This window comes from Cyrtonyx montezumae, unplaced genomic scaffold, assembly GCF_038088225.1.
Source record: "Cyrtonyx montezumae isolate F1298 unplaced genomic scaffold, pur_monq_1.0 scaffold_3, whole genome shotgun sequence".
NCBI classification, from domain to species: domain Eukaryota; kingdom Metazoa; phylum Chordata; class Aves; order Galliformes; family Odontophoridae; genus Cyrtonyx; species Cyrtonyx montezumae.
Genome location: NW_027072034.1, coordinates 97,476,995 through 97,502,901, shown reverse-complemented (window position 1 = coordinate 97,502,901; position 25,907 = coordinate 97,476,995). Strand labels below are relative to the sequence as shown.

The window sequence follows — 25,907 nt, the reverse complement described above, 5'->3', positions numbered from 1 at the left end:
ATGCAGTGGCCATTGGGGTAATAATGCCTTTACAAACACACATGCAAACAATAAAAACAACAAAGAAACTTAACTTTAATACCTATCAATTTATTGCATCAGTTCACAGTAAGTTTATTCAAACTCAGCACTGAGATGTGCTGCAAAATTAATGCACTACTTTCTTTTGTTTGCAATCCATTTTGATTGTAAACGTGTTCAAGCCAAACCCTAGAGTCTTTGAGCGGTTCTTGTTCAGATGACCACTGGCAGCCCTAGGGCTCTCACTTGAGCAGGGACTGTAAGATCAAATCTGTAACAAGGAACCTCACAGCTGAAGCCATCAGAGACTTTGGACTTGAAATAAAGATGGTAAAAATGGAAAATAAGCTTACTGTAGATTTCATCTTCTTAATTTTTCAAATATGATCAAAATTATGACACTGAAAAAACCTGATCAGTCCTACAGGCAAACTAGAAAAGGACTGAGAGCACAAGGATGGGAGAGCTCCTCCCAAATTTTGAAAACCTTTTCCCTCTATTTTTTTCAGATGAGGAGAAGAAGAGAATAGGGTAAAACATCTTAAAAGTCAGTGTTGAAAGATATTTTTGAACCTCCAAATGTAAACCAGCTGTTGAAGTCAGCTAGACCCCCATTGTGCTTAGAAAAATTGAAACGTAGGCAGAGTTAAGAAAAAGCCTTGTTGCCTTTTTACATATGAGTTTCTTCACTTTCTTCTGAGGTTTTTGTGCCAGGAAGAGTTTCTTTTTTGTTCACTGTAACTGATTCCTTGTTGATTGCTTCTTCTGCGTTTTTAATATCTGTCATCTCTTTGTCATCTGTTTTGAAGCGTCTCATTATTAGAACACAGAGTACCATGTATAAAACACAGCACCCTGCCCGTAGTCCAGCAATGAGGCCAAGATAGACATTTCTAAAAAAAAAGGTGATAAAATACATTTATATAAATATTTGCCATTTGTGAGTGGAAAAAAAAACAAAAACAACAAGATACCAAAATCATTTATTCCCAGCCAGGTTTCTTTCCACATTTTGAGAAAAGACAAGCAAAAAGCAAACAGTCTTACAACTTTCAGTTTCAGACAGGCCCTAATCTGACCCTACACTCCTTAAGGAACTCCTGACTGAAGAGTTCAACCATTCAGCAGATGTTGAGCTTTGCCTACTCACCCAACCTTGCCCCATCTCGAGGTGAATTTGATGAAGTGTCTTATACATCAGAAAGCAGAGAAATGAGAGCTGAGGAAAAGTATTCATGGTGCTATAGCTAATCTACTGTGTCTTGGTCTCTCACAAATCCAAAGCATTGCAGAATTATTCAGCGTACTAGGTCTTCATAAAAGGAACTATTTCTAGTGACATAAGGGAGTGCACAGCAGTGTCATTCATCAGACTTGATCAAAAGTATGTGGCTTTAATCTATTAGTGATTAGTTAAAATACGGAATTTCGGTGTTTTAGTGTCCTAATTTGTTTTATTAGAAATTCCTGTAGGCAGAATGTATTTCAGTCCTTGGCTCTCAAAATTGCCTCACAACCAAATTCCTAATCACTTACTGAAGATTGCAGCTTACCTGAATGCTTTTGTGTCATATATTCGGCAAGACCCAGATCCCCCACAGCTTTTTGTCCCCCATTTCAAGCAGGTCTCATCTATCAAGGCACCAAAATAAATAGGGGCTGGGAGTCCACCTGCAAAGAAAATTCTTACTACATGATCTAAGATATGCAGATCTCAGAGTTTAATGTTACAGTAGAAAAATGATAAAATTAATGGCGTAATTTCTGATTTATAGCTACATAAAATGAGATGAAAAATCCTGCACTGGCTTTGAGATCACAAGACTTGTGAAAATTTTTAAACAGGTATATAAAGATTATATAGGGTGGGAGAAGTGGGGAAGAATGTTACTAATTCCACTTTAATGGTATTTCTATTAGAATTCTATTTTTTTTATTTTTTATTTTTTTAAGAAATAGTATAAACAAGGTTTTTGTCCCTGGTATGGAAATTTCATGTCATTATATATTAATATCTATGTACACTAATCACAGACCAATTCAGGCAGTTAGAAAATAAAAAAAAAATGATTAGCACAGTGCCAAGGGCTCCAATTACACTCTTGATCAAAAGCAATCATACATTAAGCATGTTACTTACGCAGTACTGAAAGATTCCCTGTTAGATAGCTATGATGCTTTAATACAATCAGTAAGCTCTCTGTTATAATGTGATTTTGTTATGAAAACTTTTTCATAAATGCACAAGATTGATTCCCTGCAGCATTTAGCTGAGAGATCCAAACAACTACTTCGGTGTTTCATTACTGGGCAGAACTCAAAAGCTAGGATATACAAATTAACAAAGCTTAGGTAGATGTGTCCAACAAACAAATGAACAAACAAACAAGTACAATGCAATTTCCTTCCTTTGGCTAATTCCTTGACTGCACAGGAAAAAAAAAAAAATCTGGTGAGATAATTATAATACATAATAGCATACCAGGAAATGGACAGTTAGCTTTCAAACATTTTGAAATGTATTTATTGCTTACAACTCAAGTTTTTAAAAGCTTAAAAATTTGCTCTCTTTCAGAGCGAGGAGATTGCACTGCCTAGTTTTAATCTATCTCTTTTATTGCCTACTTGAATGCCACAAGGAAATGAGGTTTTACCTAGTATTCTACCGCCTAAAGTTTCAATCCCAACAGCAAAGGATTTCAGGTCTGGAGAAACAGACCTAAAAAGGAAACAAAAATACATAGTTTTGACATTCTGAGTAGCGACAGAGTAGTACAGCTGAACTGATGGCTATGCTGTCAGCATCTGCACATGCACCACTGCAAGAGTTATGTGACTAACTTAGCAGAGCTCACAACAACAATTGAAAACTTCACCAAAGTTATAGATCAAACCTTGAGCCTCTTTCTGTTGATTTCAGTGAATTAACTCCCATCAAAATTGCTGGGAGTATTTAAAGAAACTGCTCTTAAACCAAAGCAGAGAAAATTGCAAAGATTTTTCTTCTTCAAGAAAACTGAAGTGAACCAACTAGAAGTAGTTAGTTTGTTCCATAAGTTAATCTCCAAGAAGCTGCTTTTCCTTTTGAAGGAGCTGTATCGAGCAGTGGCAAAAGGAGAGCAGCACATATGTTGTGCAATCCCCACTAGCTACCTGCAGACAAAACTCACATCTGTCTCTAACATTTTGCACAGAAACAGCAAAAGTGAGTTGCCTGGCTGTAAGAGCATCTCATTCCTACCAGTGCAGATACAGCCTGTGTCTATCAGAGGAATTAGAAGAATTCACAAAAAGCAGCAGAGTACTGAGCTGCCACAGGGGCAAGCAGGGGGCTTGTGATGGCCAGCCTGAACAGGAATTTACACTACACTACATCAGTTCATCATTTTTTCAGCACTAATATTAATGGCTTCTCATTATACACATTAGTATTCTGGAAACTCTGCCCAGCCTTGTCCATACTCCAGGCAAACAGCAAGAACGTCTGCACCCAGAAGTACTGCAAAAGAATCAGCAGTTAACTAAGCCCTGTGCTCAGACTGCTGATGATTGCGATTCACTCATGAGCATAACTGGAAAGAAACTGTCATGCAAAAGGTACAGAACACTGAATTTTCTTCTGAGAGTAAAATAGCAGTGCTGAATTACAACTGAAGGAATAAAAATTAAAAAATATTGCTGCTGACATTGTTCTGTTTGTAATCTGTTCGTGTCTGTCTTGATATAAAATGGGAGTACTGGTTTTCTCACAACGCATAGAATATTCTGAGCCAACAAGGCTTAAGAAAGGTGAATGCTTTTCTCTTGGATAACAGTGTAGTCACCTTGGACATGACTTAGCACCACACTCATTTCAAATTCATTGATCTGTTAAAAATATCTCTGTCACTGGAAGTTAAATGTCACCATAAGGCTTACCCACTCCGTTATCAAAGCACCAATTCAATCTTAAATAGGAATTAGGGAAAGGTACAACACCCCTCTTTGGTCAACATGCCATTCTTCACAGCAGGAATCAAATGGTATTTTCCTGTTCAATCAAGTGATATATTCTGATATATTTCTTTTTCCCCAAGTTTTACGGTCAAGGTAAGGTAAAGTATTTCACCTAAACATAATCATGTATGTAGGAGTGCCTCCTAAGGCTAAAATAAATGCACATGCAGACTGTAATGCTAAAAAATAGGGAAATGCTTTGGTACAGCTCTCTCTTTGGCACTGTCCCAAAACTGCAGAGGCATTGCCATGTCCATGCTCTTGTCCTTCCACACAGCTGCAATTGTGAAACACCTGAAAGGAAAAGATGAGAAGTCATTTGATCAGAATTCAATGACTTGAAATGATTTTAGTTGCTAGAGTTTTAATTCCCTGTAACAGGCAGACTGTTGTTTACAGTGAAAAGACTTCCCTAATAATCTTTGCAGAGTGATGGCCAAGTTCATTAGTATGCTCCAGTCACTTTGCACTGCTCCAGGGACACAAAGCAACTGTGATTCTACTTTCAGCCATGCCATCACTAGGAATTAAGGTGCTCTGTGTAAAGTGAAGACGGGTGAAAGCTATAAAACTCAGATGTGAACTGCTATCCAGCCATTCTGCTCAGGGATCCTGAAGTACATAAGTAATGATAAAAATACATAGATATGAACACGATAATGCAATCATGGTATCTATGTATCTAAAATAGCATTTGGTTATGAAATGAGTGTAAACTGTTTCACAGCTTTTGAAGTTAGCAAGAGATATGGGTTTGAAAGCCAAATTTCCTGAAATAAATGAAGCAAGAGAATATGGCTATAGATACAACAGTATGAGTCTGAAAATACTGCCTGTCTTTTCTGTGCTGTCATATGAAGACAATTCTACTTCTGCCAGAAGACATGGCCATTTGCACACATCTAATATGATGACCTGTTTTTTCCATTGTTTTTCGTCATGACTTAAGGACTGCTTTTTAGTGGGTAAAATGTGCTTAGCTTACAAAAATTTGGCAATCAATTATTGCCTCTAGGATTCTGTTTTAAATTAAGTATTTATTTAAATACAGTTTCTGTCCATAAACTTCATAACCGATGATGTGGGTTTTATTTCTAAGCATTTTCCTTGTAATATAAAATCTCTTCAAGATTAGTGGTGTGTCAAAAGGAGAGTTCAGTTTAGCTACCTACAGCTCATGAGCTATCATCTAATCTAGTCAGCTGTTCACTGGAGCAGGCCAGGACATTTCATATGATTTGCTAACATTGCTTGACTTTTAGAGCCATAAACTAGCTGAAAAGTCAGAAGAAATTGTTATCAAGGTAGCAAAACTCTAAATGAAGCCGAACATCTGATCATACATTGCCATCTTAACTGATGCTTATGTGAATGTGTAGTCTTGCCAGCTCTTTGCACTGTAATCTGCACTAGGGCAATCTATTTCCAAGGGCTTTGGACTTACCATATTCAAATCCAGCTGTGGTACTAGTAGTAATCCAGTCCCAGTTGCTATTTATATCTCCAGAAAGCAGTCGTAATGAGCCCTCTGTACTTCACTTCAGACACAACGAACTGCTTTATACTCCTGATCTGAGCCAAACCAGAAAGTCTGGCCTACAGTAAACTAAACACTGCTCACACAAAATGCCCTTCTAACATATCCCTGGTCTGCTGAGCTTTTGAGGATGATCATATGTCTGTGGTCTATTTAAATTAAAGCAATAGTACTTTACATAAAAGCCATTTAACAAGAAATAAAAACTGAGACATGGGAGTTGCATTGCTTGCAATAACCTGGATTTCAAACATCTTTTTGAGCACCTTGACTTTTGCAAACCTCTTGGTTTAATGGTCTTGCCAAGGTAAGAATTTCTGGAGTAGTGAAAATGTCCTTGCTGGTGACGCACTGAATAAAATGGCCAGATAAGCATTTAAAGCAACTATCAGATATACTATTTAGAGTTATGACCTGCTTATCTAAACTACCACAGAATTCTGGAAAGCAAGCATTTTCAGCATGATTTATACAGATTTGTGAAACCAGCACTCGCAGTTTTAGTCTGGAGAAGAGGAGGCTCAGAGGAGACCTTATTGCACTCTACCACTTCCTGAAGGGGGGTTGTGGTGAGGAGGGGGTGGGCCTCTTCTCCCTGATAAATAACGACAGGATGAGAGGGAATGGCCACAAGTTGCGCCAGGGAAGATTTAGGTTAGATTTGAGGAAACATTTTTTCTCTGAAAGAGTGGTCAGGCACTGGAATGGCCTGCCTAGGGAGGTGGTTGAGGCACCATCCCTAGCGCTGTTCAAGAAGCGTTTAGATGAGGTGCTAAAGGATTTGATTTAGTAGTTGGGTAGGGATAGTGATAGGAGGATGGTTGGACTAGATGATCTTGTAGGTCCTTTCCAACCTTATGAACCTATGAACCTATACAGATCTGCCTCATGTGACTTTACAGTGGAAGGTTTGGTGGTGTTACAACCGTATCAGTTTAGGTCTTCTAAAGCCAACTCCTCTTACTTGTGTTCTGTCTACATAGTAAGAGATGTAGTGAGAAACATAAAGCCAAATTCAGTTGTAATGATGAGAAGAAAATCAGGTTTTTAAAAAAACAAGAAATATAAGTCTAAAGTCTGATGTTTTGTTTCATGCCTGTGTAGCTCACCTACATCATCAAAACTCTTTTAAAAACTTGCAATAATTCAATCATTCAGTTTCTACTGCAAAGTTAAACAGTAAAAAATGGGCATGTGTCTTCAGGATTTATTAATCACAAGGCCAAAAACCCAATGGATTCAGAAAACTAATTGTCTATATAATCATTTATCTATATATTTACCATATGCTTTCCCCTCCCAGTTGATGATTTACATCCTGCAAAGCAGGCCGTCATGTAAGTGATCCCGTTGTCCCCACATACAGGATCCCACTGATCCATCTTGCAGCTGCAGTCAGCATTGCAACTGGCCATGAAACTGTTTTTAGGGGAGGAAATTTGTTTAAATCTGGAGGAAAAAAGCAAGAAACAAAAAATATATAGTAAAATTAAATATTCAATCAAAATACAAGAGAGTAGGCAGAAAAACAAGTCTGTGGAACAATGAATATAGACAGATATCTGCTATCATCTAGAAGACTGAATTTGCTGTATGGAGATGTAGCTAATTTTGACCAAATTGAAGTGCTCTTGATATTTTTCATCATCTGTTAATATTTCTATGGATTGTTTCTGAAAAAGTATGGAACTTGTATACCAAGTATTTTTTGCTATAAGAAATTACTAGATGTTACTTTTTCATTCAAAATCTCAATTGAAAGAAAATTGTAGTTAAAATCTCTTATCACATGTAGACTATGCTTGCCCCTAGCAATAGAGAAGATCATACCGAATCTGAGTACTGGAAATGATAATACAAAACTACAAAAAAATACAGCAGCAAGATATTCTTGATACTCATTCACTGAATCAGAGCTGGCAAGTGGCAATGAAAATTGTACTAGCCTGAAATGGAATAGCCACTTCCATCTCAGCTCTGACTGTGTTCAGCAGCAGCCCTGCACCTGGATCAACTCAAACTAATTGGAAGACAACTAGAACCAAGAATGTAAAAAGCAAAATACTGAAAACATGGTGGAAGAGCTTAATTTTCAGAAAGCATTAGGAGCTCACTACACACAAATCACCTCTGCTTCGAAGAGTTTCTCAATTAAAAGAAAAAAAAAAAAGAAAAAAACCTGTTCAAAATTTGCCTTTTCTTCCTGCCTATAGCTCAATCCAAAACACATCTCAAGTAAGCAACATTCACCCTAAATATTTCAGAAAGGAAAATATCAGTACTGGATTATGTGTTCAACCACAGGTATCTCCACTGGAGAAATATCTAACATCTTTTATGTAACTAGCCTCAGAGCTGAACTGGGTTTCAAGTTTTACAAAATTCCTAGATATTCTTCTGAACATAGGCTCCATTAAAAAAAAAAAAAAAAAAGAAGAAGAAAAAAACCCACAGGCCTGGGTTTCTGTCTGAACTGAAAATCTAGCAAGCCCTGCTAGATTCAGTTTAATCCTTTTAAATCCCTTGAAATTTGTTGGACCTGACTGAATTAAATTTAAACAGTAGGCAATTGTGGCAGGCTGCTAGAGTCAGCAAAATGCAGGATGAACATCCATGGTTCTGGCAAGGGAGGGGACCACGATTTGTGCACCACATCATTCTGGTAGCATTACTTTCCACCTCCCAGCTGAAAAGATGGACCCGGGCAGGCCAGCAGTTCCAAATACCAAGAGAGGCTGGTAACAAACTACCCATTCAGGTTGTCTACTTCTCATCTAGAGGATGATGCATTCTAGAGGCAAAGCTACTAGAGCAGACATTGGGAAAACCACTTTCCACAATCTTTTTAAAATTTCCTACTCCCTATGTGGTAGCAGGAGACAAGCTTTAAATTAATTAAAGCTCTGAAATAGAGTATAAAAATTTCAAGTGTCTATGATATTGTCTATGGCAATACACAATTTAGAAAAGGATCTGTCCAACTCAAATGAAATTTGAAAAACAAAATAAGGACATTATGCACAGCCCCAACACTAGGTATCCTTGCAGCCTGACAAGTCTATTTCACCACCTAGGATTTTCTCATACCACCTGCAAAGGAGCAATAGAGTGGTATAATCACAGTAGCTCAAATGGAGTGGAAAATGCAATGATTGACACAAGTGGAAGACTTAATACACTTCAGTTAGAATGAAAATTCATTCTCTTAAACAGACCTACATATATGTACATATACAGTAAATCAGCAGCAAGGTAATGTTTTGAAACTCATCCAAATTCAATTTTTTTCCTAGATCAGAAGGTTTATAGTCCAGATGAGACTACAAACTCAGATTAGTTTATAAGAGTAGACAAAGACAAGTACATGCCCCATGCTCTGTATGACACAGAGAGCAACAAGCATGAATCCAAGGGAATACAAACCCTGAGTAAGGCACTGTAAGACCAGCCAGCTGGAGCACCTCACAATTGCACATGAAGTACAAGAGGTTTAACAGATATGCTACTATAAAGGAGATACATGCGAACTTTGCCATTCCAGTTATGTGAAGTTTAAATTTCTTGATCAGATAGCCTCCTAGAAACATCCCCAGGATTGTAATGGGTAAAAGTATCACACCTGCAAATAAAAGGAATCAGAAAGATGTTAACTACTGCTGTTTGAATAGACTTTTTTTTTTAAACAAATGTCTAGTGTTAGTTTTCAGAAATACTATACTTTCCAGAATATCAGACACTAACTTATTTTGTACAGATCATTTGAGGTTCTAAGAATTTTTATTACCTTTAAATAATTTAGTTTACTTTCTCATTTTCATTCAAGTCCTGTTATGGCTTTAACAATTTTTCTCCTCAGTATTTCCTATGTTTTTATTATGTTGTTGTTTGCATGCATACTGAAGCAAGAACACCTAAACAGGTGCCTATTAAAAATTAAATGAGAGAAATGTCTTAGCTTACAGGTATTTTTTCATCTAAAGCATCATACTTTCTAAGAGTTGAAATAATAATAATAATAAATAAATAAAAGGCCAAAACAGAACATGAAAGAAAGCATTGCATCATTTTGGACTGGGTTCCATTTTGCTTCAGGAGTTAATCATGTAAAGATTTGCATTTAGATTTAATCAGTTCAGCACTACACAAACTCCAGTCTCAATATTCACACGCCAAACAGAGAGCTTTTGCAAGATTTAATTGTGAGGGGTTTGTTTATGTAATCCAAAAAAAGGATAGGAAAAAGAAAGTTCTTCCTACTTTTGTATCTGACCTACAGCGAAGGAAACTTCAAACTGAAGTAATAGAATACAAATTCTGCAATGTTCTCGAATACCATGATCTTTTTGCCATGTTATGACACCATATTAATCCATCAGTGCAAGATTAGTATCACTTCAGCATGGGTTTGGGGTTTTTTTAGAACACTACAAAGAACTTATTTTTGAGAGAGCCAACAAATAGAAAAAGAGCTTTAAGCTGAAAGAAATGACTTGAAATTTTACATTTTGGTTTATCGTTGCTTATAAAATTTGAATTTGTAATCAAAACTGAAGACTACTTATAGCAGAGTTTTATGCTGAAAAGGAAAATCAGACGTCATTTGACATTTTCTCAATTTCTGTCTTTTAGTTGTTATTTAGTTGTAGTTTGTGTGGGCTTATTTTTTGCTCACAAAACCAGACATATCCATAATCCCAATCTCAGTCTTTTAAAGTGCTTCAACAAGAAAAAATCCATCCAGTGGTAATAATCCTCTAGTTGTCTGAACTGGGTAGACCAGGAAAATGAACAATCAAATTAACATCAGTTTCAAAAATCAGTGGAAAAATAATAAATCTCTACATGCAATTTTTTTTTACCAAAAACTACACAGAAGATCATCATAGATAAAGATACCTAATACAAAGAAAACTTTCTTTCCAAAATTGAAATTTAAAATAAAGACATGTACCTACCAACTAGAAAAATGGCTTTTGCCACTGATACATTAAATTGTTGCTCCATAAACTTCGTCTCATATGTTATCAGTCCAACGAGAGAATTGTACTGCAGAATGGTGAGGAACACATACACCAGGAAAACTGGATTTCCAAACAATTTCTTCAAAGTTGGTAGGAAATCTGCAATGGAGAGGTACATGCTGTACACCCTGCTAAACACAGAGAAGAGTTGTTTTGGCATCCTTTAGACAATAAAACTAAAACTACCGTAGGCTATAATTCTTTGCCTATTGAAACATACACTTGTTCAAGTGAGAGTTTCCCTGTTGCGAGTACACAACTTACAGAGCTCTTACTGCGTGACACAGCAAGGCTGAATGGCATGGTGGATCCTGGGTTGGGCATGAGAAATCCTAGGTTATAGAATCATAGAATACTTAAGAGTTGGAAGGGACCTTTAAGGGTCATCTAGTCCAGCTCCTCTGCAATTATAAGGGAGATCCACAGCTAGATTATGTTGCTCAGAACCTGGTCCAGCCTGGCCTTGAATTTGTTCAGGAACAGGGCTTCCACCATAACTCCAGGCAACCTTTTCCAGTGCTTCACTAACCTGATCATAAGAAACCTTTTCTTTAGATCCAGTCTATATTTTCCTGCTTTTTGTTTGAAACCATTTCTCCTTGTCTTATCACAGCAGATCCTGCTAAAGAGTCTGTCTTCTTTCTTATGGCCCCTAGCACAGAGGTGGTGCTTACAAGCTGGTAGTTCCCCACGTTGTCCTTTTTACCCTTCTTAAAAATCGGTGTGACATGACTTTTCAAATATCATTAAGAGAGGCTTGGTGACTTCATCAGTCAATTCCCTTAGGACTTTCGGATGCATCTCATTGCACCCATTATCTTGTATGTGACAGGGCTATTTATCAGCAGCACTAGAACTTGCAACACTGTAGAGAACAGTGCCCCAAGAGGAGCCTTAAGACTATTACATACCAACTGAAAAGTTTGATGTCTAAAAGCAGAAGCTTCACAAACCACGTGCAAGCCCTGCAAGCAGTTGATATTCAGAAAAAGGGAGTACATGGCCCAACCAAAGGCTAGAACCTTTCCTGAGATCCATGATTGGAGCATTTATGTCAATAAAATTAAGACAGTGAAGACACAAACCTGCACTCAGCTTATAGTCAACCTATAAATCACACTTCACTATCTAGTGTCCTGACCCTGCCTACTCTTACATGCATACAAATAAAGCCAAGGGGACTCAGTACAGCAGTGAGCAAGTTGGATCTGATCTTGCATGCATTAGATTAACAACTTGGCATCACTGAAGTAATACAGAAAAAACACAAACTTAGTGAATTCCTCCAATTGCTAATGTAGTACTTAGATCCTTAAAATAATAGAATCTTTAAGGTTCAAAAAGACCTCTAAGATTATCTATTCCAACCATCCACTTACCACCAATATTGCCTAGTAAATCATGTCCTTAAGTACTATATCTACCCTTTCCTTAAACACCACCAGGTATGGTGACTCAACCATTTCTCTGGACAGCCTGTTCCAATGCCTAACCACTTTTTTTAGAAGTTTTTGTTTACTAATACATAACCTGAACCTACCCTGTCACAACTTGAAACCATTACCTCCCATCTTATCACTGACGCTTGGGAGAAGAGGCTGACCCTCTGCCTCACCACAACATCCTTTACAGGAGTTGTAGAGAGCAACAAGGCCTCCCTTGAGCCTCCTCTTCTCCAGACTGACCCATTCCAGTTTCTTCATCCACTCTCCACAAGACTTGTGTTCCAAAAACTTCGCCAACTTTGCTGCCCTTCTCTTTACATGCTCCAGGGCCCCAGCATCTTTATTGTAATGAGGGACCCAAAACTGAACATAGTATTCAAGATGCAATCACACCAGGGCTGGCTGAGTGCAGGGGGATGATCACCTCCTTGGTCCAGCTGGCTACACTATTTCATATTCAAGCTAGGATGCTGTTGGCCTTCTTGTCACCCTGGCACACTCTTGGTTCATGTTCAGCCAAATGTGAACTAACACCCCCATATCTTTCTTCTCCACAAAACTTTCCACTCTGCCCCAAATTTTCAACACTGCATGTTGTGACCAAAGTGCAGGATGTGACACTTGGACTTGTGGAAGCTCTTCCATCCCATTGGCTTTAGCTCGTTGATCCAGCCTATCCAGGTCCCTCTGTAGAGCCCTTCTATCCTCAGGAAGATCAACATCTCCTCCCGGCTTAGTATTGTCTGCAAATTACTGAAAATGCACTCAAATCCCTCATCCAAATCACAAACAAGGATATTAAACAGGGCCAGTCCCAATACTGACACCTGGGAAACACCGCTCATGACCAGTCATCAGTTGGATTTAACTTCATTCACCATCACCCTCTAAGCCCAACGCTCCAGCCAGTGTTTTATCCAGAAAAGTGTGTACTTGTCCAAGCCAGGTTCCCCAGGATAATACTGTGGGAGACGATGTCAAAGGCTTTGCTGAAAATATCATAGACTAAGTCAAAAGCCTTTCCTTTGCCCATCAGTTGGGTCATCTGGTCACAGAAGGAGATGATGTTGATCAGGCAGGATCTGCCCTCAATGAACTTATGATAGCTGGGCCTGACCACGTGGTTATCCCTCTTTGTTACCCTCCCATACGCTGGCCACATGAAAACAGTAACCTGCCAGCTCATAAATGAGAGAGAGGATGTTTTTAATTTTGTCATTCTTACGATTATAGCTGTATGATAGCTATTGAATTGAACTGAGAATGTGCCCAAAGCAACAGTAGGAGCATTTTCCTATGGTTTCATCTGTGACTGAAACACATCCTTAGCAATTAAGAATATTAATAAGTTATATTGCTAATAACATAACAATTGTGAAAAGGTATTCCTGTGCACCATTTGCATTACAGAAACATGCATTTTGCTGATGGTTTTGCAAACCTATGCTTAGCTCAAAATGAACTTCTGAGAGAGACACATGCAAACATTTGGGCAATAATCTTTCACCTTTTACTGCCTCAGAGAACTTTAACTGTGGCTGAGCTGGGGGGTCTGTTTTACAGTGATCTCCTTGAACAGACAGATGACTGATCTTCTTTGGATTTTCATCCTCTCCTTCTTTTGTTAAGGAATAAGGCAGAAAAAAAAAAGGCAATGAAGCAATGAAGTTCACTGCTCCACAGATGAGCAATCCAAGCCACCAGGCACCAACCCAACGAGTATCCTTGGGATTTATGTTAATGGTATCTGCAAAATGGAGGAAGACAGGAAAAAGAGATTGAATGTAATGCAGAATAATTAAACTATCCGTACATATTATTTCATATGCTATTTAAAAACCAGAAAAAAGGCATTCATGTTTCATATCAAGAACACGATGAACTGAAATGCAGCTTGTATCAAATTAGTTCCACACAGTCATAAGACACGCCAGTATCTTCATCTAGACCTGTAACAGCATTTGCTTCACTTTATTCATTTGTCCAAGCATAGATGTTCTGAGAACTGTCTGCGAGGAAAAGTGACAGCAATAGAGCCCTTCACACTGAAAGAGAACCTCTCTTTCTCAATTTTCTTCTGTTCCCACCTTCTTCTATCCCCAAGCTTAATAGTTTTCCTTGAAGTTCCTCAAATCTTCACTGGGATTAGGGACATGAAAGTGATTTGAACAAAGAGATGAGGTTTCATGTGAACTTTTACTGTGTGCTTTTAAGGAGAGCACACTTTTTGCCATCAAAAATGTCTATGAACACAGTTTTCCTAAAGCAGAGAACATTTGCCCATTTGTTCTCAGTTGTGCAGCAAGGGTGCCACAAAGGCTTTTAAAAGCATGTGAAGAGGCCCATGGTGTTTCTGCAGGGGTGTAGGGGGCTTAAAGCAAGGGCTATTCCATTCACACTACCAGTGTTGTATATATTAAAATGAAAATAACATGCACTTTTGAGCAGAAAAACTCTCCAGAGAGCTCCCTGTTTTGGAGCAGTAAGCTGAGAACACGGTTCCTAGCAAAAACTTTCCTACATACATCTAATGCATCACCTCACCATTTCTTACCAGTATCCACAACACCAATATCAACCCAGAGGCTGGCACAGAAAGATCCAAGTAGGAAGCCCAGAGTTGGCCCAAACATTCCTGAGGACCTCACCAGGCCTGCAACAGAAGGGAGCAGTGCAGGAGAGTGAGGAGAGTGCTTGGTGGGTGCGCACATTTGGAAGAGAGAAGAGGCAAAAGAGGCAGGCACGTGTTGTGAGGGGACACTGCAAAAGAAAATAAACCATGAATGGCTAAACCCATAAACTGCAGTGCAGAACCAGGAAAGATGAGGGTCACAGAAGAAACAGGAAGAAAGAGAACAACACTCTTACCCCTATTCCTCTCTCATTTCAGACTTTTGTTGTGGCACCATTCAGTTTATTAACTAATGATAATGCAGGCCTGCTGGAGGTATCATAAGCGTATTTGCAACTATATTTGCAACCTGCATTATGATCTTTCGTTGCAGAATTCAAGACTTTTCCCTGTTCTATTTGTTCTGGTCCTTGGTTTAATTTTAAATAACAGTAGTTGCTCTGATTATGTGTGTATAAGAAGGCACATATTTTTGCAGCTGGAAGTCACATTCATGTAGGAGGGACACTAAGAGTGCATGAGCATGGGATTAGGCACAGGACCCTGAAAAAATTTTCATCAGGCAACACAACAAGGAAATATCAGTAGACTTGTGTTTCAGCAAAGTTCATTAGGCAGCATCTCTGTTGATTCACGAAGCACCAGAACGAACAAATCAGCTAACAGTTGTGCTAATAGGGGCTTATGCAGCTCTAAAATTATCAAGAAATCTAGTGATCAGGTCATGACCTCTTAAAAATCAGCTTTCAGTGTTGCTGCTGGCCTCGCTGGGGCTCCCATTTCCTACTCTGCCTCTGCTTAGAGAGGAGATATCACAGAGTTGTGAGAAGAAGACAGCTGCACCTAGAAGCAAATGAGTCAGCTGCAAAGACTGGCGCACACCTATGAGGCTGGGGTTGCATTTTGCAGATAGGGAATGCAAATACCTTGGCATGTAGCCACCAAGGCAATCAGAAGAAAATAAAAACATTCTCAAAATAATTTAAGCTTAGATCCTCACCACTTGTGCCAATCAGTTTAAGTCTGGCTATGAGGTGGTAATGGTTTCCAAAAGCAGTCAGTTATTCAGATCTCTGAATTCTACAGTATCATTGCCACTTGGGTATTTGAAGTTTCATATGGCTTAATTTTATTCTGAAGAGGAACTCTTGACCTGCTTGTCAGCTCTTTCACCATGGCTGGCACCATGCCTTGTAAATCCTAATGTGTTTTCTACTGCAGAGATTTTTCTCCTGTTTTGCAAACTCTTCTGCATACAGTGATTGCTCAGCTTGTGATCAAAGACTTGGGTAATAAACTCTTAGTGTATAATTTAATTGTACAATATTTCCACTTTGCTTCATTGCTCCAATTGCAAATTGATTTCATTTACATCTCTCATTTAACTTCATTGGAAGATCTGGCCTTTTAGATTAACTTATGGTGCTACCAAAGTTAATTACTTTAGTAGAAAAAGGAATATGACACCAGTAGCCCAGAATTAATTCTTTACATTTATCCATTAGTCTAAGGCAGATCTTACTACTCAGAATTACTTACGCTATCTCCAAAATTCAAATACTCAGTGACAAATTACTAAAATAAGCACATTAAAAAAACAGCACATCCATAGCAATGGTCTGGCTAGGTGTTGTTCAGAGTATTTCTTTAAGATACTATAAGCTAACAGATAAACTAAAAAGCGTATATGCAATAATTTTGCATATGTACAAAGCTTTTAGATTAATTATACTCTTGCATAATCTTTAAATTCACAAAGAACTGCATTAAGCTGATATGCTTGTACTGTGATAACAAAGACAAATAAGTTCACTGCAATATTTTCCTATCGCATTTTTGCATGTACTCTATATAATTAATAAACAAACTAAATAAACAGTAAATCATTCAGACATATCTGTTAGACACTTGCTGAGTTATTTACATAGCTTAGCCAAGTCCTTCTATTGATGAGCAATATAACCGGTTTTAAAATTTGTAACATAGGTTTGGCCTGAGATATCATTTTATTGAAATAATAGGCTCAACAAATACAGGCTCATATACTAGTTCTCAGCTCACTGATGAAAGTCCCTTCATTCAAACCATCTCTGTTGGTGAGAAATCCATGAATGTGGATTAAATAACTTTACTTGACTATATTTTCATGTCGCACAGTAAATAAGACTGCTACTACCCTTAATTAATCACATTGAGTTTCAAATAAATTAAAAAATTCATTTATAAAAATGGCTATTATAACCTCATTCCAGTTCTTCACACATACACACTGCATTTCCAAAGGTACCTAAACAGAAGCGAAATAATGTGTGGGAGTATTTATGAAGAAATCACTTCATCCCATCAGTTGGCCTCAAAGACCACTCCACCAAAAATGATTCTCTGAACAAAGTAAACCAATATTATCACCTCCTGTTGAATGCCAGTAGCATGTGGACACAGATAACTGTGCCTCATAGTCACTCAAAGCAGCGACCCTGTGCAAAATAGATTTTCAGGACTATATATGATACAGAATATATTGATAACCTGGTAGAACTACATAAATGAAAAGAGTTCAGTAAAACTTAATCTGAAAATCATAGGATTTCCTGGGGAAAAATAATGTCATTTTCTTGCCCCAGAGAGTTTTGCACTGAAGTTATAATCTCTGATATCCTGTAAGATGGCTTTAAAAACATATTTTTTAATTTTCTTTGCCCATCTAAAGCAAGTCTGGTTCTATTACTGTCAATTATCATTTTCAGCTGAAGTCTTAGAAATACATTTAATCAGAAGCACAGAGGCAATTAGAAGTATTTTCAATAACTGTTGAGTGGAAGGTCTGGTTTTGTCAGTTTCTTTCACAATGTTTCCATTTTATACTGGCTGTAGATAAAAACATCTGCAGTGGCCTAACCCAGTAGTTCTTTCACTGAGCTCTTCCTGAAACTGTCTTGTTATCTCTATGACTGGTCCAACTTCATCACGCTCATTTCTGGCGGCAGTTTTGTGATCCCTCAATCACACGCAAATACCAAGGTATGAAAACAATTTGGTAATAAATAAATTAGCTTGTGTGTAATTATTTTGTCTCGGGCAATAAACTATATTTCATCAAAACAACAAACGTAAAAATGCCCATTAGGAGGAATTTGTTACAACACCTTGTCAAAGGTTTTGTTTTTTCCTTAGGTAACTAGTGACTATAAGAAGCTTTCATTAGGAAATGTGTTGTTTGTACGTTTCAAGAAGTCAGATAAAATCTTCTGAAACACGTGCTTTCATTACTGTGATGAAGCATAATTCTCTCATCCACAGAACGTTGATTAGGAAGAATTTATTCTCTGAAGCTGTGGTACTGAAAATGATGTGCTAGCTAAGGAAGGTATGATACTGACCTTCAGAGAAGTGAGTATTTGACTATGTTTCTTTTCATCGCACACAAAATTAGTACATACAGTAGCAGCCATACAAGGAAAGCAGAAGAAGAATCTGGCAAACACTCTACAAAGATAGAAGTGAGATCACTTTTTCATTGCATTTTTGATTCTGTATAACACAAATTATCCAGAATACATCAGAGGGATAGATTTCTTTTACGAGCGTGAGCAGATAGACAGATTTTTTATTATTATTATTTTGGCTAAAAATGTTAGAGAAAAGAATGTTGAGCATAAAAATCTCACTCATACGCATATTACCTATGTAAAACGCTGAATTTTCTTCTTTAGAAAAATCATCAATATATGAAACCCCCAGTGGCATAACTGGTGCTTCCCCAATTCCACGTAAAAGATTTCCCATCAACACAAACAGCCAAAGATAGGAATTCGATGTTTTCTCACATCCTGTAGGCCATAAATATTTACATTTCTGTGAGCATAATTCTGACAGTACATTATTACAATAGAAAAAATCATAAAAAAAGTTTTTCATATTTACACACATTCTTAATTGTGTGCACTTTACATATATCATGGTTTCTAGAAAGGGCTTTGCTATTATGTTTTCCAGTTTAAAAAATATGTGTATGGAGCAGGGGCAAGCAGAGGAAGGGAATCCAACATCAGAGCTTTAGCTTACCTAAATTTTTCATTGTGTTGGGTGTTTCCGTAGTGTCGGAGACTGGATGGTCCACGGAGGATGCTCGGGAGCAAGCTGATACACTTGTAGAGGAGTTTTCCAGAGTAATAGCTATCCTTTCATAATTATAACTGGAAAACAACTGTGTAAAATACAACTGACATATAAAAGACTATGCTTTGCAGAAAGCATGTATGAGCCTTGTATTCATGGGGTTCCTGCCACACAGAAGAAGAATGGAGGGGCTACCCACTTCTAGCACTTTCACTGAAAAAAAAGCTATCTTCACACCTTTTTGAAAATACTGTGACCATTCTAATCCCAGTATTTTCTCACGTTAAAGAGCCAAATCGCTTCTTCCTGGGCTTAAGAGATCATTCTTTATACTGAAGGACAGAGTCTGCCCACATCAGTTTACATGCAACAGTGTTGATGTCTTTCCATACCCGTGCCTGGGTTTCTTACCTATGTGCCAGATGGGTAACACAGAAATAGATATCTGTTAGCTTAAAACTAGCAGGTTCAGGTCATAATAGCAATAGTAATAAATATTTGTCTATACAGAGATTAATGGAGGCTACAAAGCCCATGTGCCAGTTCGTATTTAAGTAGTCATCTACTAGAGAAAATTAATTAAATTTAAGCCAGCTTGAGTATATTCATGTTGCAATGGGATAAATGGGGAGTAGATATTCTATCTGTCTGTGTTATCAATTTCTAAGCTTCAATATTCTCATGGATGACAACTAGGTCTCCCTGGCCACTAGGTTTTGCTCAGTGTCATAGAAAGTGGGCAATCTTCAGAATTCGGTTACAGGTTTGGGTTAAATCAGATTTTTCCTTTGCTCTGCTTTGGCCCATGCTATTTCCTGCAGTGCACTTTCCCTCCTACTTCACAGAGCAGTGACTGTGGCTGCTTTCTGAACAATGTCCCAAAGATATAATTCTTGTCATGACTTCCTTATAACAGATGTAGGTCTTGGAGATAAAGAGCAGATAAATTACAAGCACAGGTAAATGATTCGATTTTTTGAGGGACAGAGGAGCTATATTTTCAACCACTATTCAGGAAAGGTGCTGAAGGATTAGAGGTATGAACTGGTTTTGATAGCTATGTAAGTACAACAGCTTAGATCTGAAGGGATATTTAAATATTTAATCAGATTGAATTCAGTGGAGAATAATAAACACCTTTATCATTTCAAAAAGCTCAGCTACCATGAAGAAGAGCTACCATGGAAGAATAAGCCTCTTCCACCAAGATCTTACCACAGTTTACTAATGCATCTAGAAGAATCCACAATTCTCAACTGAGATCTTTGATTAAGAAAACCCTTTATATGTTTAAAGTGAATTAATGCACGATATGAAATCTCTCCATATTTACCGTCCCATTAAGAACTGAGGCATCACTGACAAAAATGCTCCTAATGACATGATGAGACATCCAACAGCAATTATTTTTGGTCGATGAACTCTTGGTCCGAGATAGCTCACTAGTACCATTACCATTAAGTTACCTGCATCATCAGGAGAGACAATCAGTAAGATTATAGAAAAAAATAAATATATGAAAAATAAAGAATGATTTAGGGCTACAATATATTAAGAAATATTAATTTTACATTTTCAAAGAGTACACATACCTAACTCAAAGCTGCCATCAATAATACCAACTATTGATGATGAGATTTCAAATCTTCTTTCAATTTGACTGGACATGCTCTTCATGTAGCTTCCAGAAAATCCTTTTGCAAAAAAGGAAAATGCTAGAGCTCCAAGAAATATCTGAAGAGAGAAAGTAATTGAGTTTGCAAAACAATACATTTTTCTCCATGGCAGAATTCCTTAGCAGCAGAAAAATCAAGAGCATTGCTTTTTAATTCTATATGAAAAAGTCCTTGTCATTTTGCTATTAAAACAGAAGATTTTACTTTCAGGACTGCTTGCAAAGCCTCTTCAACTACAGCAAAAATGAAAGTTGGCATGCACCTTCTATGTTTTTACCATATAAAGTTTTAGGTTTTTCCTTCCTTAGGGAAAACTTGCAGCAAAAAGCTGTTTATTACTGGTATTATGATTAGGGAATATTTTCATTACTCCTGCTTTTATTCTGAAAAATATGTATAAAAAGACCCTTAAGTAACTATTGCTTTGCTTATAGCACACATTTAATTGATTCACTAGTAAAACACGACTGTATCTTTTAGCTGTTGAACACATTTGTTGATTTCTGTATGTCTGGAATCACAGGATTATATAATCCTTAGAGTTGGAAAGGACCCTTAAAGGTAATCTAGTCCAATTCCCCTGAGATGAACAGGGAGATCTATAGCTAGGTCAGGTTGCCCAAGGCTTGATCCAGCCTTGCCATGAAAGTCTCCAGGGATGGGGCATCAACCACATCTCTAGGCAACATGTTCCAGTGCCTCACCACCCTCACTGTAAAAAACTTCTTTCTTATATCCAACCTATATCTACCCTCTTTAAGGTTGGAACCATTTCCCCTTGTTCTATCACCACAGACCCTGCAAGAGTCTGTCTCCTTTCCTGTAGCTCCCCTTTAGACACTGAAAGGCCACTGTCAATCAGGTCACCTTGCAGCCTTCTCTTCTCCAGGCTGAAAGGCCCAAGTTCCTTCAGCCTGTCCCTGTAGGATAGGTGTACCATCCCTGGGATCATTTTTGTGGCCCTCCTTTGGATGTGTTCCAACAGGTCTATGTCTCTCCTGTACTGAGGAATCACATCCTTGCATATTGTTTCCAAATCATGTAGTATAAAACATTACCATGTTGTATTTATTGAACTTTGGTTGAATTTCAAATTATTAAGGTCAGTATTCTGAAGAAAATATATGGTGAAGGTTCCTTTCCATACCTTTAGCTTTGAACAGTTATGGCACATGAACTTGGCAGGAACCACAGTGCTCTTGCTGTCCTGGTAGGGTGGCTTGTCCTTAAGCTTGCCAGTAGTGATTATCTTGTCCATGGTTTCCTCCTTTAGATCTGATATATTGATCTTCCTGTTTGGAAAAACATCACTATGATATCTTGGACACAGATATCTTAGATATTCTGATCTGTTTAATTTCCCTAGGAACGTATCAAAGCTTTCCTCGTGCAGGCCCTGGAGACCAGCTTAGCCCTGTGAGGAAGCCATTTGGGTGTTGTGAGGGCTTTTAGAGGGGCCATGGCAGTGTTCCTGGAGCCGACCTACAAAGATTACTCTACTCCAATGGGCTGTTCAGTTGTCCCAGATGTGACATCCATGAATAGCTTGGACCTCCTGAGACAGTCCACAGATGCTCAGAAAAGAAAAAATTATTTTAGCCACCCAATGTCCTCCCCTCAAAATTACTCCTACTGGTTGCAAATAGGCACTATCATCTAATAGAGAGATAGAAAACCTCAGGAGCATTGTCTTTTCAATTTTGTAGCTTTCAGTTCTAAATCCTAATCCAGTAGGATCCACAAAAAATGACTGTAGAAATCAAGCATATACATTTCAGAATGAACCACGTTATACAAAAGGGGTCATTTATACAAAAGATAATCTTAGATCATTTTTACCAGCTTGCAAATCAAAAGGCATTGAAGAAAAAGAAGTTTTAGATAACTGATGTACGGCGAATTCAGGCTTAATTCAATTGTTAGAGGGTGGTGGCTGAAAAACAAGGTTCTCTATACCAAACACATCCTTTATTGACTTACATTTTGCTGATGATCAACTTTACGAAATACCTGTCTCCATTAAATAAACAATATTTAAATGAGTGACGTGTTTTATTTTCACAATATTTAATGTTATACTGCCAACTAATAATCTACTTTAAGCTGCATAAACACATCTTCTCCTGCACCTAATGAAACATTTTCCATGCCCACTCAATAAAAATCTGAACTTTGGCAAAATAGTGAATCATTGACACAAGCACTGTTTAAAATTAAATGAGGTCAAAAGAAAGATAGAAAGTCTAATGCACAACTGTTTAAAAATAATAACTAATTGTAATGAAGAATTTTATTACAAAGGGATAAAGCAACGCACAGTCCACCATGTTTATCCTTTTAATTTAAAAGTCTAATTTGCAGAATTGTTTTTGCACTTTATGTAATCACTTTCAAGTCTAGTGACTCCAAGAGGTACACAAATCCTAGTTTGTCTGCAGTGCACTGGTGCTTAGCAATTAAGCAAGCAAACAGACAGAAGAAGGAAATGAGAGAGAGGAGAGACACAGCAAGAGCAACAGAGAGAGGGAGAGGCAGAGAGAGAACTTACTGTGTGTCACTTCTGTGTCAGGCTGTTTCTTTCCTGCACCCTAGGGCTTTCAGGCTGGAAGCCAGAGCGACGTCACAGCAAAAGCGCTGCCTACGCAGAGGAATGGAGCACTCCAACACATTTTTTTAAACCTTGGATTTCCTTCTTAAGGTGATTGCAAAAGTTTCCCACAGCCACAAATGCAAAAGCTTTGCAAAAGAAGGTAGGTTTCTCATGCTATGATTCCTTTGGCAGCCTACTCGCCTGCATGCTAGTCGTGCCAGACTCTATCAGGAGGAACAACTTGTTTTCTCATTTGTTTTTTTTTCTTTAAAAAGCCTAAACACTTTCGCTGTTTAAGCACCTCTCCAAAGATGGCTCTCTAGCACCTAACCATGGCATGGCTGAGTTCATGTAGTGGAGCTCTGAGAGGACAGGATTTTTTCCCAAGTATCTTGCAACCTCAGTGATGTGCAGTAATTGGTGCCTGTGATGAGGGTCAGCAGAGATACTAAGAGATGAATTAGTTCTTCAAGAGGACATGAATAGCACATTGACATCACACAGCTTTTGGTATGGGGCCCTTGATTGTCATAAATCTGATGCAGATGTGCAAGAGGGCTGCTCTCTTGCACCCAAGAGAGGTGAATGCCCTCAGGAAATCACAGCTTCCTATTGTAGACCGCCTGCCTATTAGAAATCAAGAATATCTGACATAGATATAGTCAGTTCCTGCAGGTGCTGACAGGAAATCTAGTATGACAATCTGTCTGCAGACTGACCAAATAGAAAAAATGAGCTTGCCCAACTCTCTCCTGCTAACCAACCACACATAGAAAATCAGTTCTCATGTCTAGCAGAGCTTATACAAAGTGCAAAACAAAGAACAAAGTCTCATCATTTTCTTTGTTAAAGCAGAACTGTGCAAAGGAAAATACCTGATCTAGATAGCCTTTCCCAGCTTAAGCAACATATTCTCAAGAACCCATAAATACACAAGGTTTTGCTTTCCCCTGAAGCTTAGTAGTTAAATGCGGGCAATCATCATAACTGATATATTCACACTTGCTATTAGATTAGTATCATTTTCTGGCACTTACTGTGTTGATTATATATTTATTGATTTATCTTCAGTCTTGCTTTTGCCCATTTAAACCTTTGACTTCTCCATTTTGTCAGTGGGACTCTACCCTGCAGCATGCCACCAGATAATCAACAGATTAAACCTCAGCCAACTTCTAACTTTGAGTTATAAGATATGCAAAATAGAAAATATTACTTATAATAGTTTCAATTGCAATGTTTCCTCATTAGTCTTTTAACAAGAAATTTTTTGTTTAATTAACTCAGTTTTAACATGAGAAAAGAATGTATAAATTGAAATTTGTTTTTTTCCTAAAAGAGATTGTAATACAGGAAATGCGATCAAACCAAGATGATGGATAAACTGTTACCTCACTCATCATATTTTATTTAGATTAAGAGTTATCTTTTCCTTGTGCTTTGTGCCTTAATTATTATTGAAAAAAATAATTTCTTAGAATCATCCATCAGAAAAAATCAGAATTGGTTTCACCTGATAATTTGAAGCTACCCATATTGCAATCTACATTTAGACAGCTTTCAACTGAAAGCACATTGCAAAGTTTAAGTAAAACCATATACAAACATTAGCAGTGAGTATCCTATTTTCATTACTGTCAGCAAGCAACCAGGTGGAAGAACAGAAGTCTGTGGGAAATGTAATTGCAAGCCTTTTGTATATGTGGAGAGAAGGCAGAGTACATTTCTCAAAGTGAGACACACAGAGAATTCCCATCAATGCTTCTACAAATGTATTTTAAGATTGACTATGAAAGTTTTTATCTATAGAGGGTATGACATTTTTTGTGATTGTCACACACAAATTATAGGATCCACAGAAGAGGCAGCACTACATGGATTCAGTGCAGACCCCTTGGGATGAGCCAGTCAGTCACAGGAGGAAAAAGAAGTATTTCCAAAGCTGAATTGTCTGCACTATTTTAGATACTTACTTCAGAGTGAGATGAAATGCACTCCAGATGTGGCTGTGAAGCAAGGCAGCAAGATTAGATTTTGACAGCAGAAAGTCAGGAGAGATTAATCCCACCATAGGAAATTTCAGCACCACTGTAGAAATTGTCTCCTGTGGCTTTTGCAAACTGAACTTTGGCACCCGAGCCAGCATCTGTCATCGTGCCTGTCAGCACAGCTCCGTCCTGAGGTGGTGGCTTTGAAGAGACATGGGAGGAACTGGGTGCTTGTTATAGACAAGCAGTTTGGTGAGGTGAGCCACAGCCACCGGGCCCTGGCCAGCCCACTGCATGTACTGGCAGAGCGTACTGGCAGCACTCACCAGCCCTGATGTGTGCTGGCAAGCCAGACACCAGCCTGACATCTGTGTCCAGCCCTGGGAACCTGTTTGGCAAGGCCCTTGGGGACACAGAAACTCAGTCAGCTGCTCACTGCATGACACAGTGACAGCCAGCTGTGGCAGAATGAATGACAGCAGCCATCTGAGTGGTAGGCATCAAAGGTGGGTGGAGGTGTCCCCAGAACTCAGCCCCATGGCTTTAGCAGTGGGAGCTTCTCATTGTTCCAGCGTGCAGCACTGCCTGGGGCCACCTGCCACCATCCCAAAGTAGGACGTGGTATTCCTGGCATGATGTGCCTGGCTGAACGTAGCTGCACACTGACACCCTTGGTGTGTTGTGAACCGCAACTATGGGAGCAAGATATTCTAGGGCCAAGCACAAGAAAGGACATTGAGATCAGGTGTGTGTACATTCCCAGGTTTAGCTGGCAGGTCTCCCTGGGAGGCTGGCTGGTTTGTAGGCAGTCATGCAGAACCCTGCAGAAGTATACAGACTGGAATCTTGCCATACAGAGCTGAACCAGATGACTGCTCCTGC

General features: G+C 38.3%; 1 protein-coding gene across 3 annotated transcripts; it reads right to left on the bottom strand.

Annotated features, from left to right (window-relative positions):
• Positions 1–86: 86 nt before the first annotated feature.
• On the bottom strand, positions 87–25,131 carry LOC136052403 (solute carrier organic anion transporter family member 1C1-like). 3 transcript variants are annotated; one of them, XM_065742502.1, is made up of 15 exons: positions 25,011–25,131; positions 21,595–21,739; positions 20,364–20,505; positions 20,105–20,237; positions 18,718–18,848; positions 18,336–18,482; positions 14,575–14,673; positions 13,528–13,767; positions 10,510–10,674; positions 8,978–9,173; positions 6,838–7,003; positions 4,130–4,311; positions 2,676–2,740; positions 1,575–1,692; positions 87–914 (listed from the first exon to the last, which is right to left on the bottom strand). In XM_065742502.1, the coding sequence occupies exons 1-15, from the start codon at positions 25,106–25,108 to the stop codon at positions 692–694; spliced, it is 2,250 nt and encodes a 749-aa protein (XP_065598574.1). In that variant the 5' UTR covers positions 25,109–25,131; the 3' UTR covers positions 87–691. The 3 variants fall into 3 exon arrangements, with proteins under 3 accessions (XP_065598574.1, XP_065598575.1, XP_065598576.1); XM_065742503.1 differs by lacking the exon at positions 25,011–25,131 and adding an exon at positions 22,996–23,551; XM_065742504.1 differs by lacking the exons at positions 21,595–21,739; positions 25,011–25,131 and having other exon boundaries at positions 18,718–18,859; positions 20,364–20,424.
• Between the last annotated feature and the right edge of the window lie 776 nt (positions 25,132–25,907).

Coding starts and splice junctions, on each gene's coding strand:
- LOC136052403 (XM_065742502.1), bottom strand. CDS start 25,108: ATGGTGGGATTAATCTCTCCTGACTTTCTGCTGTCAAAATCTAATCTT. Junction 21,740..25,010: donor GCATTTCATCTCACTCTGAA/GTAAGTATCTAA, acceptor TTTTCCAAACAG/GAAGATCAATATATCAGATC. Junction 4,312..6,837: donor CTGGGAGGGGAAAGCATATG/GTAAATATATAG, acceptor TTTTCCTTTCAG/GTGTTTCACAATTGCAGCTG.